The sequence below is a fragment of the Dermacentor andersoni genome, chromosome 1, assembly GCF_023375885.2.
Source record: "Dermacentor andersoni chromosome 1, qqDerAnde1_hic_scaffold, whole genome shotgun sequence".
Classification (NCBI taxonomy): Eukaryota; Metazoa; Arthropoda; class Arachnida; order Ixodida; family Ixodidae; genus Dermacentor; species Dermacentor andersoni.
In genome coordinates this window covers 381,154,870-381,168,688 of record NC_092814.1, presented here as the reverse complement: position 1 = coordinate 381,168,688, position 13,819 = coordinate 381,154,870, and the positions used below count along the sequence as shown (strand labels likewise).

The window sequence follows — 13,819 nt, the reverse complement described above, 5'->3', positions numbered from 1 at the left end:
TCAATGAGTGCCTCCGGGAGCACGCCAACAACAGAAAACAAACAAAAGAACAAACAAGTCACTGTCATCCAAAAGCATGCTGACCAGCGCAGGCGTGAAATTATCGAAGCATTTGCCATCACCCAACGTGGTCCTTCATGCATCATTTCACATCCATCCAGTTATTTGACAAGGAAATAGCGTATCTGCAAATTTAACCGATTTCCGCCCACATGTAATCTCAAGTCATTCTCTTCGTGTTTCCATGCCATTTATGTTTTTACTATTACTTCCCTGCTTATATATTCTGCGCTCGCGCAATAAACCTACTTGTTGGAAGCCAGCGCCTGTGTCGTGTGCCTGTTTCTGTGTCCCGTTATTCACGCTGTTTGCAAAAGAATGTCTCCAACTCGACTTGAACCAGTCCCCATATGCTCTATTTAGAACTCCACTAAAACCTGGCAATTTTTACGAAACCGAGCTGACCGGAAAGTAATGGGTAACTAGCCGGACACATCTTCAGTTACGTATTTTCTGTATACTTCAAGCGCAGGATCAAGACACGGAAAGCAGCATTGACAAGCGCTCGTAATTCTCGATGGCATTGAGAATCACGCTGTTCGCGTCTTGATTTCGCGTTTGAAGTCTAGTCAATGTGAAATTAAAGCCTGCTCCCATTACCTGCTGTTTTGCAGACTTTCTGCTGTGTTGGCATTTGCCGAAGTGAATCGTGCTTTTAATTAGTCTGCTTTCTTTCAATGATAAACAGAATTATGTCTGCTTGTTTGAAGTCTCACCTTCATAAGACTACTTTTATACTTTTCAAATAATTTCTATATTTAAACTGTGCCGAGGATATCTAGACACGCACGATATATGATTGGTTAACTGCATTTTCATCGCGGTACGATGATCATTGAACAACATCTCCAAACTGTTTTCGCTAATCATTCCACAAGAGCAGCCACAGGATGTTTTTATGGACCCCGTCGGCGACTTTTATTGCGATAACAATTGGCACTCAAGGCGCATTTCTGCCATCGCCGTCGGCGTTCTGACGTTGCCACGGCGTTCTACTCCGGCGGCTGCTACGTATGGGGCAGCCGCGCGGGCCCTATCTTGAAAGTGATCTGCGATGGGGACAGTGCGCCGAGTGCTGATCGCGTCGTGTGCGCTGTGTTTTCGGCGCTTAGTTCGCGTTGACGCGAGAGGCAGCACGACGGCCAATGCGCTCGCTGTTGCTGCCGCGCTCCCTCACTCCAGCGTTTTGACAGCGACTTTTCGCGGTCATCAAGTGGGATGTGTTCATGTTTGCTTGTGCGCGCATAACACCATGCTTGTTAACTTAGTTAGCGAATGTTTAAAAGTTTGTGGCCGGTAAAACTACTATCCGTACTCCTCACAGCTGTCTACTAATTTACTATCGGAATCGATGCTTTGCTTTTTGGGCGAAACTGCGAGTTTTTTATTCAAAGTATGTTTTCATCTATCCGCCTTGTTAAGAATGGCCATACGGGGTGGCAACGTGCCAGCTTTCAGCCCGCTGCACGTGTTCCAAGCCCACCAGTCGAAGCGCCCTTCCGAGAGCTGCGGTCGGCAGGCAGCCACGTGGCGCGCGATCAACTCAGGAAATTGGTACTTGGCCGCACCACCCGAGACGGAGCACGGTTCTACGAAGCCCTCGGTCGTCGACTCCGGAGCCTTTGTGTGTATGGGTTCGCACCTGTGTGTTTGCGTGTGTGTGGGCGTAAACGATAGTGCGGGGCGGCGGCAAGTTTACAAGGCTTGGACGAACCTTCCCGACCATTCCTGTTCCGACCCACCTCATCCTCCAAAAAGGCGGGTCATCTTGAATGACGTCGAACTATGACATCGAGCAAGGGCTTATAAGCACCGTTTGCCGGCTGCTAGGGTGTGCTCGTGTCGTGATCGTTGTCGGGAGCTGAGTGCTCTGTCATGCTCGAAATGTACTAGTGAGCTGTGTGCTCGTAAACTGTTTGCTGTATGTTAGTTTTGCGGGCTCCATATGGGAGTCGCGCTAGACAGCCAATGTATGTCCTGTTTTAAATGTAAATCCTGCAAATAAATCCTGCTCGCCTAGCCCTGTCGTCCCAAGTTCATCTCTACAGCTACGTCTGCCAAATCTAACATCTGGTTGGCAGCGGTGAGATCAGCCTACGGCTCCTAGACCAGCCTACGGCTTCTAGATCGGCCTTTCGACTCGGAGACAGCAACGGCAGCTGACGGACGTTGGCACATGGTGACCGACCGGCATCCTGATCAAGTTGGAGGCGACTTGAGATTGACCACCTCTTGCAACTGACTGGATACGGCGGGGAAGGACTGGTGATATGGTGCTGCTTCAGTGGGTAAGTGTTTGGTTTTGGCTGTAAGATTTACCAGGCTTCAATTTCACTGTGTTTTAGGATTTGATTCGCTGGGATCTTTTACTTGTATTTTGATTTGCGTGGGTATCGCAACAAGTATTGTGTGACAGCAGAGCCAAAGCTTAAAGTAGCGACCATGGTCCTAATGTGTTTGACGAGAGCTGACCTGTTGTGGTTGTGTGAGGAGATCGAGGTAAACGTAGATGAGGACTTGAAGGAGTCAGAGATTCGTAAAACCATTCTAGAAAGTAACAATGATTTGAAATTCATAGAACAAATGGGCAAACGAATTTTAAGCAAAAAGCGGGAACAGGAATCAATTAAGCAAGAATGCCAAGAGCGCGAGCGAAAACGCCAAGAGCGTGAGCAAAAACGGCAGGAGGTTGAAAAAGAAATTGCAGCAGTAAAGAAACAGATACAGGATTTGCAGCAGCTAAACGCAGGAAGTCAACAGCGGCTTGAGAAATCTGTAGGCTGGACGCAGCAAAAGTGTGAGGAAGTAGATTGCAGATTTTCGTCGAAAGCCGAGAAAAGTAGTAGTACCTGTGAGAGTAGCAGCACGTTCATAGGTGAACTCGAAGTGCTAGCAGCTAACGAAGCCTTAGTGGCAACAGAGGCCGTTAAAGGCCAGAGTGAGAGCGACGAGGTGCTGTGCCAACAGAGGACTGTAGAGACAGCTAGGTCAGCTGCGAACAAACTGACACAGTTACCGCGCGTGTGCGTCGCATCTCATGGTAGCGAGGTCGTTAGCGAGGTACAGAATACTACGGACTTGACAGACGCGAGCACCCATGTCAGGTCAGATCTGCGTGCAGAAGTAATGTGCCAGCTGGACGATGCAGTTGAGAGTAGTTCTCGGGGTGGCGAGCTCCGTAGCTCACGAGAGAACGACTGCATTGTTCAGGGATCGGTGCGGCTCTCCGCCAGTCTAGATAGCCTAGATAGGGATGATTCAGTTGTTAATCATTCGGACTGTGCGCGTGAGACAGCGATCGATACCGACGGGCTGTGTGCAGATGCACAGCGTGAGCTGGGCAATGTAGTAGAGGGCAGTTCGCAAGAGTGCGAGTTGTCTAACTCGAGTAAAGCCTGCTGCATTGTTCCAGAGTCGGTTGGGCTGTCCGCCAGTCGAGGCAAAGTGAGAGTAGATTTAAATGTAAATCACTCAGACTGTGCGGGTAAGAGACCGATCCGGGCCGACGAAATGTGTACCGGCCAGCACGAGGCACGAGAAGGCGACATGAAAGTGAGTGCGAAGAGAAAGCGCCGTAAAAAGAAGCGCGGTAAAGACCGAAAGACGGTAACTAATGTAGCGCCGCCAAAGATGGCGAGAAACCCAAAAGGGCAGGGCGCGAGGAAAAAGGTGCGGTCGTCACTGACGATGTTGACGCATCGAAAACGTTCGAGCCACCGGTCAAAGGGGGACCGAGAAGCTTGTTCTGCACGGACGCGGACAAAGGGCACGGGGCAGTCAAATTCCTCGTCGTTCCGTCGTTCTCTTCGAAGCTCAGCGTGCAGTACAAAGAAGCGCAAGGTGGCAAGACGAGACCAGGTGGGGAGTAGCGACGCGGTCAATCGAGTTCGTGTTGAAAGCGGGGCGCCAGGACGCAAATTGGCAGGGGACTGTAACGTCTTGGGGGAGCTGATAGTTAGTCAGCCCTTTTGTTGTTCCTCGGCAGCCGGACTAGCTTTCAAACCGCGGCCACCTCGGGTCCGACTCAAAGTATGAGTCAGACGAAAGCGTTTGGAAAGGGAGGCCAAGAGCCCTTCCGTAGAAACATGTTGTTTTGTTTGATTTTTTGAGCATCGGAGAATTTTCGCGAATTGAGACTGGGATTTCTTTCAATGTGTAAGGTTTGAGCTTTGTTTGTGTTTTCGTTAGAGAAGCTCCGAGATTTGAAAGATGCGTTTTATGTAAACCTGTAGTCTCGCGAGATGTTCATTACTGAGTACATAGGCTTTCTTTTTGTGTGTGTGTGAGTAACCTGTAGGTCAAGGTTATCGTTGAGAGGCCTATCGTAACGCGCGTGTGTGTTATTTAACCTTCTTTCTTTTTAGGTGTTTTTGATTTTTTCTAAGGTTAAGCGCGTAGATTTTCAGTAAGTGCGTGATTTGCACTGAGAAGAGCTCTTAGGTCCATTAGCGCGTGTCCTGTGTGGACGGAAGGAAGCAGAATGTTTATGACTGGGTTGCTCGGGTGTGTCGAAGGCAGCCGTATTCTGACTTCTCTAGTACGCGTGCGAAGAGCTAGTTAGTAGAAGACACATTTGTTTGAAGGTTCCTCTATGTTGCGTAAGTTACGCAAATTTGGTTGTTTATTTAAGGAACGTGTCCTGTGTGGACTAAAGGAACAAATGTGAGTCAGCGTGATGAAAACTTTGTATGATGCAAGCACGTGTTCGGAATAGGGACCTCAAACTTAGCGCGTCTGTGATGACGTACCTGTGGAGCTGGCCAGACGGTTCAGTGGCAGCAGTACATGAGATAAGTACGCCACTGTGATAGGGTAGGAACAGGCTGTTCGCGAAGTTAGGCTGCTGAAGTTATGTTTGAGTATTGGTGTTTGAAAGGCTTCGGTTTAATTCTGCGTAAACCTTTACTCTTGTGCAGCGCGACGGTCGGGTTTGGTCGAACTCCGGAGGAACGTGAACGCTCGCTTTGGCGGCACGAAATTTTGGGGCAAAATTTGGGATTCCCAGTTGAGTGACTTGCATGGAAATTGTGATAGGAGGCCTGGTGGGTTAGCAGCTAATTCCGGGCGTTTGAACGCTGAGCGGTATTGTGTTGCCGGGTCGACTCTTCTGTGCCAGTTGTTGTAAGATGGTTGAAGGCATTCCAAGTACGCAGGGGTTGCAGAGAGCAAAGCCATCGTCTTGCTCGCCAGCCATTCTCTTCCTGCCCAGCGGTTGCCTGCACTGGCCAGGCGAGATTTTCCGGGCCATGGAGGAGCTGTTAAGAATGGCCATACGGGGTGGCAACGTGCCAGCTTTCAGCCCGCTGCACGTGTTCCAAGCCCACCAGTCGAAGCGCCCTTCCGAGAGCTGCGGTCGGCAGGCAGCCACGTGGCGCGCGATCAACTCCGGAAATTGGTACTTGGCCGCACCACCCGAGACGGAGCAGTTCTACGAAGCCCTCTGACGTCGGCACTGAAAGCTGGGCGGTACCGAGAACTGCGGATGACCGGCAGCCACGTGGCGCGCGATCAACTCAGGAAATTGGTATTTGGCCGCACCACCCGAGACGGAGCACGGTTCTACGAAGCCCTCGGTCGTCGACTCCGGAGCCTTTGTGTGTATGGGTTCGTACCTGTGTGTTTGCGTGTGTGTGGGCGTAAACGATAGTGCGGGGCGGCGGCAAGTTTACAAGGCTTGGACGAACCTTCCCGACCATTCCTGTTCCGACCCACCTCATCCTCCAAAAAGGCGGGTCATCTTGAATGACGTCGAACTATGACATCGAGCAAGGGCTTATAAGCACCGTTTGCCGGCTGCTAGGGTGTGCTCGTGTCGTGATCGTTGTCGGGAGCTGAGTGCTCTGTCATGCTCGAAATGTACTAGTGAGCTGTGTGCTCGTAAACTGTTTGCTGTATGTTAGTTTTGCGGGCTCCATATGGGAGTCGCGCTAGACAGCCAATGTATGTCCTGTTTTAAATGTAAATCCTGCAAATAAATCCTGCTCGCCTAGCCCTGTCGTCCCAAGTTCATCTCTACAGCTACGTCTGCCAAATCTAACAGCCTACACATTTGGACTTTAGTAGTGGGGCTTACGGTGTTTAATAGTGGTGTTGATAGCTACAGGCCTGTTTAGCCTCGTGACAGAGGCCGGACATTGCTCAGCCTCAGCGCCGTTTGCAATGTGACTATAAGCAGATCACTAGACCTCCAACAAAACACGGTAGGTTAGGAGCATAAGGAGGCATGAAACTTCCTTAACGCCTGTGATGAACCCTTCTCGAAAAACAAATTATGAACTTGGCTTTTTCATTAAAATAATTAGCTTTGTAAATCTATACACAGAGTGAATTATCATTTCATTTAATGACACAGCGCTGTCCGTGTCAGTCTCACTGCCCTCTGGTTCTGACCGTTTTTCCATATACAGCTAAATGGAATTCCGGGACTAGACTGGGGAACTAACACGTGAAACTATATTTCCTAATAGATTTGGGAATTTTCTGGCCGTTCTATAGTACAGTCTTCAGCACACTCTTTCAGAGCACGTGAGTGGAATGTGCCCAAGAACACGTTTGCGCCGTCTCACGGTGGCCAGTAGTTCGAGGCGACTTTGGTAACTTGTCCCTAGTGGTCAGCCACATAGGCTGTCACCGCTGCTCGTGCTTACCGCTCTGCCATAAGATTCACGAATCTACGAGGCCAGAAGCACTGCCGTAGATTCACGGCTTTTCGCACCACCTGAAAAAGGTGTCGACAGAGCGCGGACACGTGGTGTGCCTGTTGTTATCTCTGCTACTGAAAAGGTGGGCCGCATTTGCCCCGCAGTCAATGGGCGCAACAATGATTGCGCCTGCAAAAAAAGAACACACAGCAAAGCTTTGTACGGCGACCAAACGTTGGCTGGGACACCCTATATCGCGTCTGAATGGCCTCTAATCAGCACTGCGCACCGTCGGTCCCGCAGTCATTATACGAGAAAAATAAGGCCTAAATAATTCACATCATTTAGTCACGCAGAACCACTACTGACAGTCAAGAAGTAATAATGCGGTAATTCAGCGCCGTCTCGTCGTATTTCTCCAACCTGTGGACATTACAGAAAATAGCCGCTGGAATGATGAATAGCATGCAGCTTAGTGAGCACCATTAAGGGTAAACGCGAGCGACTACGCTCGTGTATCTAGCAGCGGATGGGAGCTAGTGCGTACCTTGAGATTGACCAGCGGCAGGTCGGCGTCCTTGGCCCGAACGATACTGTCCAGGTTCTGAACCCGCGACGCCAGCAGGGCGCGGAACGTCCCCCGCAGGTGCGCCTGCCGGGACTGGCGGTAGCATTCGTAGTCGGCGCCCCGCACCCCGTGCAGGTCGCCCGTCCACGGCTGGTTCAGTGCCGCCACGCGAAGCTGCGGCCACGCAAAGTCAAAGGCTCTAAATACACTGCCCGCAAACAAAGCCTCCTGCCTATACAGAGGAAAACATTTTTTTTTTTGCCCTTTACTTTTTTTCGCACAGCTCCCAACCAGTTATTAATCATCGCCGGCATATAGTGTAATTCCACCTCTTCAAGACCAGATGGACTTCCTATAGAGGTGGATATTACTAGCTGAAGAAAGCACAATGTTAACTGGCTAATAAAGGAGTTGCACTTAAATGACATCTCAGTGAAGCACTTCAGGTAACATGTCGACATTGCCTAATTGAAGGCAATCGCTAATGCAGTGATTACCTTCAATTAGGCAGTCTAACTAGAAAGTACCTAAGTACATAACCACCTATAAAAAATCCTGGCAATGGCTACTTTAGAGATAGCCTTCCTCAAAGTGTCCTGCGAAATACGCTGGCGTTCCAGCGAACGTTTCCGCAAAAAAGCTTCTAGTGAGGCATGGAGGGAAAAAACTAACTTGAAATCTAATGTAGTTCGCTGCAAACTTTCGAAACACACAACTCATAATCTCAGACACCTCAGCTTCCGAGACCTCAATAGTCTCTGAGAGAACTCAACGGAAACCAGAGTTATTGCATCCTGATCCTAACCGACGTCATTCCCAGGTGCTTCAATATCACTGCTGTTATAGCGTTCTTTTTTTGCTTGTTTATTTTGTAAAGCACTGGTACTACGCAATAAACATTGGTTGTCGTCTGGCGCCACACCACGTATATGCGAAAAGGCCGACTTTTCCCAAGCGAGTTTCTTTACTGACACTTCCTGCCTTCTACCCCTTCTCCTGGTGAAGGGTAGCGAACCGGGGCCTCTAATCTGGCTAGCCTCGGTTTCTTTCATCTCCTTTCTCTTCTTTTCTCTCTCCTCCCCACATTGTAAGACGCGGCGGATTGACCATCTGGTCTCGCTTAACGCGCACCTGAACTCGGCACTGTTAGGTACACTGGTGCTCTCAAATTCGGCATCTCTCCCACGCTGCCACCGCGGGCGAAAATCGAACACGTGCACGAATTGGTGTTCGGCTGCGAAATGCCATTGCCATTGATTTACCGCGGCGGGTAGCGTACGGGTCACGGAAAGAATGATCAGTTGCTGTATGAACAGCTACAGAAAGGAAACAGCGTCATGCTCGGCGTCAGCGAATAGCCACCGTCGATACCCATGGCGAAGCGAAGAGAAAGCGAGTCCCCGCGCGTGCACAGCCAGGAGGCGCGGGTACCGTCGGTGGCTGCACCTCGTAGCGGCGTGCGTCGGCGTACCAGGACGTGGGCGCCGTCGAAATATACGTGCTTTCACATCATCCCTCCCTGTTGCCCCGGAAGCCGAAAGGCGTGAAGGCCTTGCTCGCTCGAACGAAATACCCTGAACGTGCATTGAAATTAAAGACTTGATCAAGACTTTTAATCGTACGCCGTAAAAATGTTTACACCCTTACGGGTGTTTTCTCGTCGCACTGGTAACACCCTCACCGTTAGGGCCTTACAAAAATTTACCGAGGACAACGGAGCTCTAACTAAACGTGCGTTTACAAAAGACGTAGTTGAAAACTATGTAATCATTCTGACAGCCTTGGGCGCACAAAAACATCCGACAAGACAATTGCATAGGGAGAAATATGAAACTGTGCGCTTAAGGCTGTTATAATGATTACATAGTTTTCAACTACGTCTTTTGTGATCGCACGTCTAGTTAGACTTCAGTTGTCGGCCTGTATAAATTTTAACGCGACAGCGTTAAGGAGCCCGTGTCGCACAAAATCCGGTGTCGGCGCCTCGCGTTGGCGTCCGGCGTCAGACGTATACTCACGTATAACCATGTATTCTATATGACGGAAGGAATTGACTGAACTAATTGAATTTCTCAAGCTAAAATACGCAGAAAACAATGGTAAACTACGACTTGCACACAACCTACAGACCTGATAGCTCTCAGCTTGTAATTTGACTATAGGAGAAAACGTAATTCTGCTACGCGAAAAGTCAAAGAAACTCCTTCACACACACAAACCGGCCGCGGTGTTCACAGACCAGCCGCGGCACCCGCCATTTTGAACGCGCCCGCGCGATCGCTGTCTTGGGGGCCACGGCGCGCCCGGTTCCTTACAACTAAAGTCTTTACTTACAACTCCACCTGGCGCTCGCCTCCGCCGCATCGCGGCCCGCGCAAGAGGCCGTGGTTCCACCAAAAAGCTCGCCTTCGTGCATAGCGTTCGCGGCAAGCGTTTCCACGTAAACATTACGGTTACATACGATCCAGTTGCCGGGAAGCGTGAGGAAGCAGTCGGGGACCTTTGAATGCTATCGGCGCTCCACTCTTCAAGGCGAAGCTTAAGCGTCCTCCAAACTTTTTGTAAGGCCCTAACGGCGAGATTGTTACCAGTGGAACGAGAAAACACCCTTAAGGGCGCACACATTTTTACAGTGTAGATGTACTCCGTGCGTAAGCTGCACGTTAAAAATGAAATTGCTCCTTGCTGGGATCGGCGTTCAACTGTTCCGCCGCGATGTTTACGGGTGCTGCCTGTGCTTAGACCAGATGCGTGGCGATGCATGCGCCGTGTTACTCGCACAACGCCGCACTCAGCTTCATCACGGCTGCAGCGCCATTCGCGCAACAGCACCAATTGACAAATGCAGGACGATGGCGGGGATGGAAATGCACGGGAGAAAAACAAGTGCGGCTGTCGCCTATATTATGTAGGTTACGCCGTCGTAACTAAAAGCACTTTTTTTTTTCTAAATTCTTTCTTGAACATGCACCGTTCAACGCCCTTTTTCTTTCATCGTACGAAGAAGCTGGAAGATGGAAACTCCAATCGTTAAAAGTAAAAAGCAGTTTATCCTGACGCACTTGAAGTGACAATAGCTAGAGAGGTTTAAAAAAAAAAGCAAAGCATGACCACTCGAGTTGCTACAATTTCGCTTAGCGTGCGACTACCAAATACTTATGCACATTAAGGCATATGTCATTGAAAAAGAAAACATTAGGACATTGATAGGTCATAAAATTGAAAACGTATTTAATAATCAGTACAGGGGTATACAGACAAGAATGGCCTAAAATATTCGCCCTAGCACGTTACAAAAATGCCATGTAAGCAGTAAATACAACCAACTACTCATATTTAGTCAGAATTCAAAGAACCTAAATTGAGTACTACATGGGCTGATCCTGTTGACATGACGCACAAATAAAACCAGTTTTCTTGATGGCGCGGTGCATGCACCATTGTTTAATCCGTCCGCCTGTTTCTTTAACCAGAAGGTTTTTTATATAGAAGGCAATATGTGTGAAAAATATCGTAATGTAAGCACGGTATGGCTGTGCTGATGTACAGGACGGACGCAATACATGACCTTAACTGAACAAAGGGTCGTGGCTGTGTTATCACATAGACGCCACTTTGTGAACGATTATGCGTTTGCTAGAAGATAAGGGTCTTCAAAGCAATGTACACAAAGAACATTTAACGTGCAGAAGAACGCAACCTCATCTTACCTTTCTTTTAATCTGGTTTCCATTTGCAAGAGAAAGAGTAGAGACAAGAAGTGTAAGACAATACAGCAGATGAGAAGCATTCATTCAGAACACATGACTGCACAATGAACGCACAGAAACAGTGTTGTGCAGCGTCAGAATTGTGTAACATCAAAAGCACAAGTAACTCCGAAAGAGCGCACAATTTGGAAAGAGCATAGATATATCAGATGTATCTTTTTTATGCGCAAGACTTTTTATTAAGAGAAACTTTAATGTCTAGACCCTTGCCGTCATTGCAGACACGTCATACGTGACTGGGCGGACATTATCGGCAAGAAAGATTACCGCGGTAATTTCTCTAATGACCTCTAATGTGTTACCTAATTTATAATTATTCACTTTGGTGCATATCTTGTAATCGTGAAATTGAAGCCGACGAGTAATGACGCCCAAGTCATTAAGTGAGCAGTGAAGCTGACGACTATCGGCTACAATGTCGCGATTGCACCATGTGCCCTAGAGTGAATAATCAGAGTTAATTTGCACATTTAGGCAATAAGCAAAATTTTCATTGAAGTTTTTCTTGCTGCTAATGCCAACCTAGCCACATGGACTGTCTTCGAAAAATGACAAGGGACTAGGCATGACCGTAAAAAACATGGTCTCCAATCCAATGTGTGAACGTGGTTGGACAGTGAGAGCTGTAGACGACAACTAGAACGAATACACCCATTGCGACATAGGTTGAAATTATTCACGTAGCGACATTCACGGGCACTCTACCTAATTATCAGCCTAAGAAGTTTCGACGGCCTGCGACTTGGCTTGCGCCGCTACTTCGTGCGCCTGCCTACAAAGAGTGGACCAGAGATATTCGCCGCGCCTCGTATGCACGCTGCTCCTCAGGAGTCCTCACTACACGTGGCCTTCCCAATAGCACTGCCATATGCAAATTCTAAGTGCACTAAATCTAAGTGCACTAAATCTAAGTGCACCTAAATCTAAGTACACCCGTGTACTTAGATTTAGGTGCACGCTAAAGAACCCCGGGTGGTAAAAATCAATCCGCAGCCTCCCACTACAGCGTGCCTCATAATCACAACGTGGTTTTGGCACGTAAAATCCCACAATTAATTAAATAAATAGCACTGTCGCAACACAAATCAGTTGCTAGGCAGGTTATTCTTTTACTTACGAAAGTGTAGTAACGTCACTCATTGTTTCGCATGCTACAGTCAAGCTGCCGTTCATCTCAACAACAACAACAACAACTGCGAAAAAGACGTCCGTGCTTGTCGTTTCATTGCTCGTCCACGTTTTTTTCGCACTGGTTTTTACAGCGAAGCTGTATATGGCTAATTTCCAGCGGATCGATGTCCGTAGACCAAAAACTTGGGCCGATCCCGAAGATAGTGCAATACCGCGCTGACCCGCGACGGAGGTGAAGCAGGCTTCAAACACTACACCAACTTGCAAAAATAAGTTTTATATCTCGGGTCTAAATACAACCCGTATAAGATATTAAGCTGATAAGAACAGATACTACACTTTGACCGGCGTCGGCCATGCGTTCGCACCGCCCTCTCTTTGTCGGCGTTCCAAGCGTTTGCGTATCCCCCTTTCCTTTCCTTCCGCTCTTCCGTGGTGGCAGTCCCGTCGGCGTATTTACAATTGCTAGTAGGTACAGCGGCGCGTGGCACTTGCGGAGACGCGGGACGTGTGCGCGCATGCGCGAGTACGAGCGGGTGCGAGAGGGGAAATGTGGGGACTTTTGCTCCTTGAATATATGACTCTGCCTAGGCACTACGGAGGAGTTTCTTAGCGCGTGTTGTATGCGTTTGTCCCTAGGCGTGCTGGTAGACGTCGCGGGGTGCGGTAGTGCGGAACTTAGCATCGCAAGTTGGCGGCTGGACGTAATTATATTTATTCATTCGCGTTTTTTTTTACTAATTGAAACAACGTGTCATTATTTCGCATTATTGACGGCGCCTCCAGGGCACCCAAGCGGCAACGGGGACATCAAAGCTAGAACCCGGACTGGTCCGTGGGTTGGGGCTCACCGAGGCCTGCGCGTGCCAGGAGTATATAAGATCGGCTGTCAGCGAATTTTTCATGCAAATACCCCCTGGCACGCTTGGGCCTCCGTAGCCTCAACCCACGGGCCGCCCTGCTTGCAGCTTTGATCACCCCGCTACCGCTTGGGTGCCCCGGAGATCCTGCGCCGCCTACTTTAAGATAACCTCAGGTGCTCTCCTGAGGCCTCCGTTTGCCGGCTACATGTGCCGTCCTGGAACAGTACTTGTAAAAAATCCAATCTATCGTTGGGACGAAAAAAAGCGACCCGCGACTTCTACAACACCAGTCAGAAACTTGGCCCTTCAGATAGCGATCACCAAATGGGGCGTCGGTGCCCACTGCCTCATGTACCGCGAGGGCAGCCAGCGGCGGAGCTTAAACAAACTCGATCGCACTTCGCAATGCCGGCATCTCTAGGGAACAAACGCATACAACACGCGCTAAGAAACCTCCTCCGTAGTGCCTAGGCAGAGTCACATATTCAAGGAGCTCAGGCCTCCAGATATTCTCTCTCGCATCCGCTCTTACTCGCGCCTGCGCCGAAACGTCGAGCGCCGCGAGAAACGCCACGCCCCGCTGTACCTACTAGCAATTGTAAAAATACGTCCCGCCCGAAACGTCACGCGTGTCTAGTTTCCTACGGCTCCTCGGGGCCGCGGTCCCGTCGTCCACGCGAATGTATATAAAGATCACGGTAAATGAGTCCGCACCTATGTTCAGAATTCTGTGTCGCCGCTGTGTTTTACGCTAAACAGCTTCGCTGGTCATCCACCTTCACAGAG

At 49.2% G+C, this 13,819-nt stretch overlaps 1 protein-coding gene and 1 pseudogene across 1 annotated transcript in view; both read right to left on the bottom strand.

Annotated features, from left to right (window-relative positions):
* Positions 1–13,819, bottom strand: part of Mp (collagen XV/XVIII-type protein multiplexin) — a 383,840-nt gene that overhangs the window by 21,559 nt on the left and 348,462 nt on the right. The window contains exon 26 of the mRNA XM_050168496.3: positions 7,249–7,443. Within this exon, the coding sequence (XP_050024453.2) occupies positions 7,249–7,443 (195 nt within the window). The remainder of the gene's footprint in view (positions 1–7,248; positions 7,444–13,819) is intronic.
* LOC126518776 (U2 spliceosomal RNA) lies at positions 12,349–12,528 on the bottom strand (annotated as a pseudogene).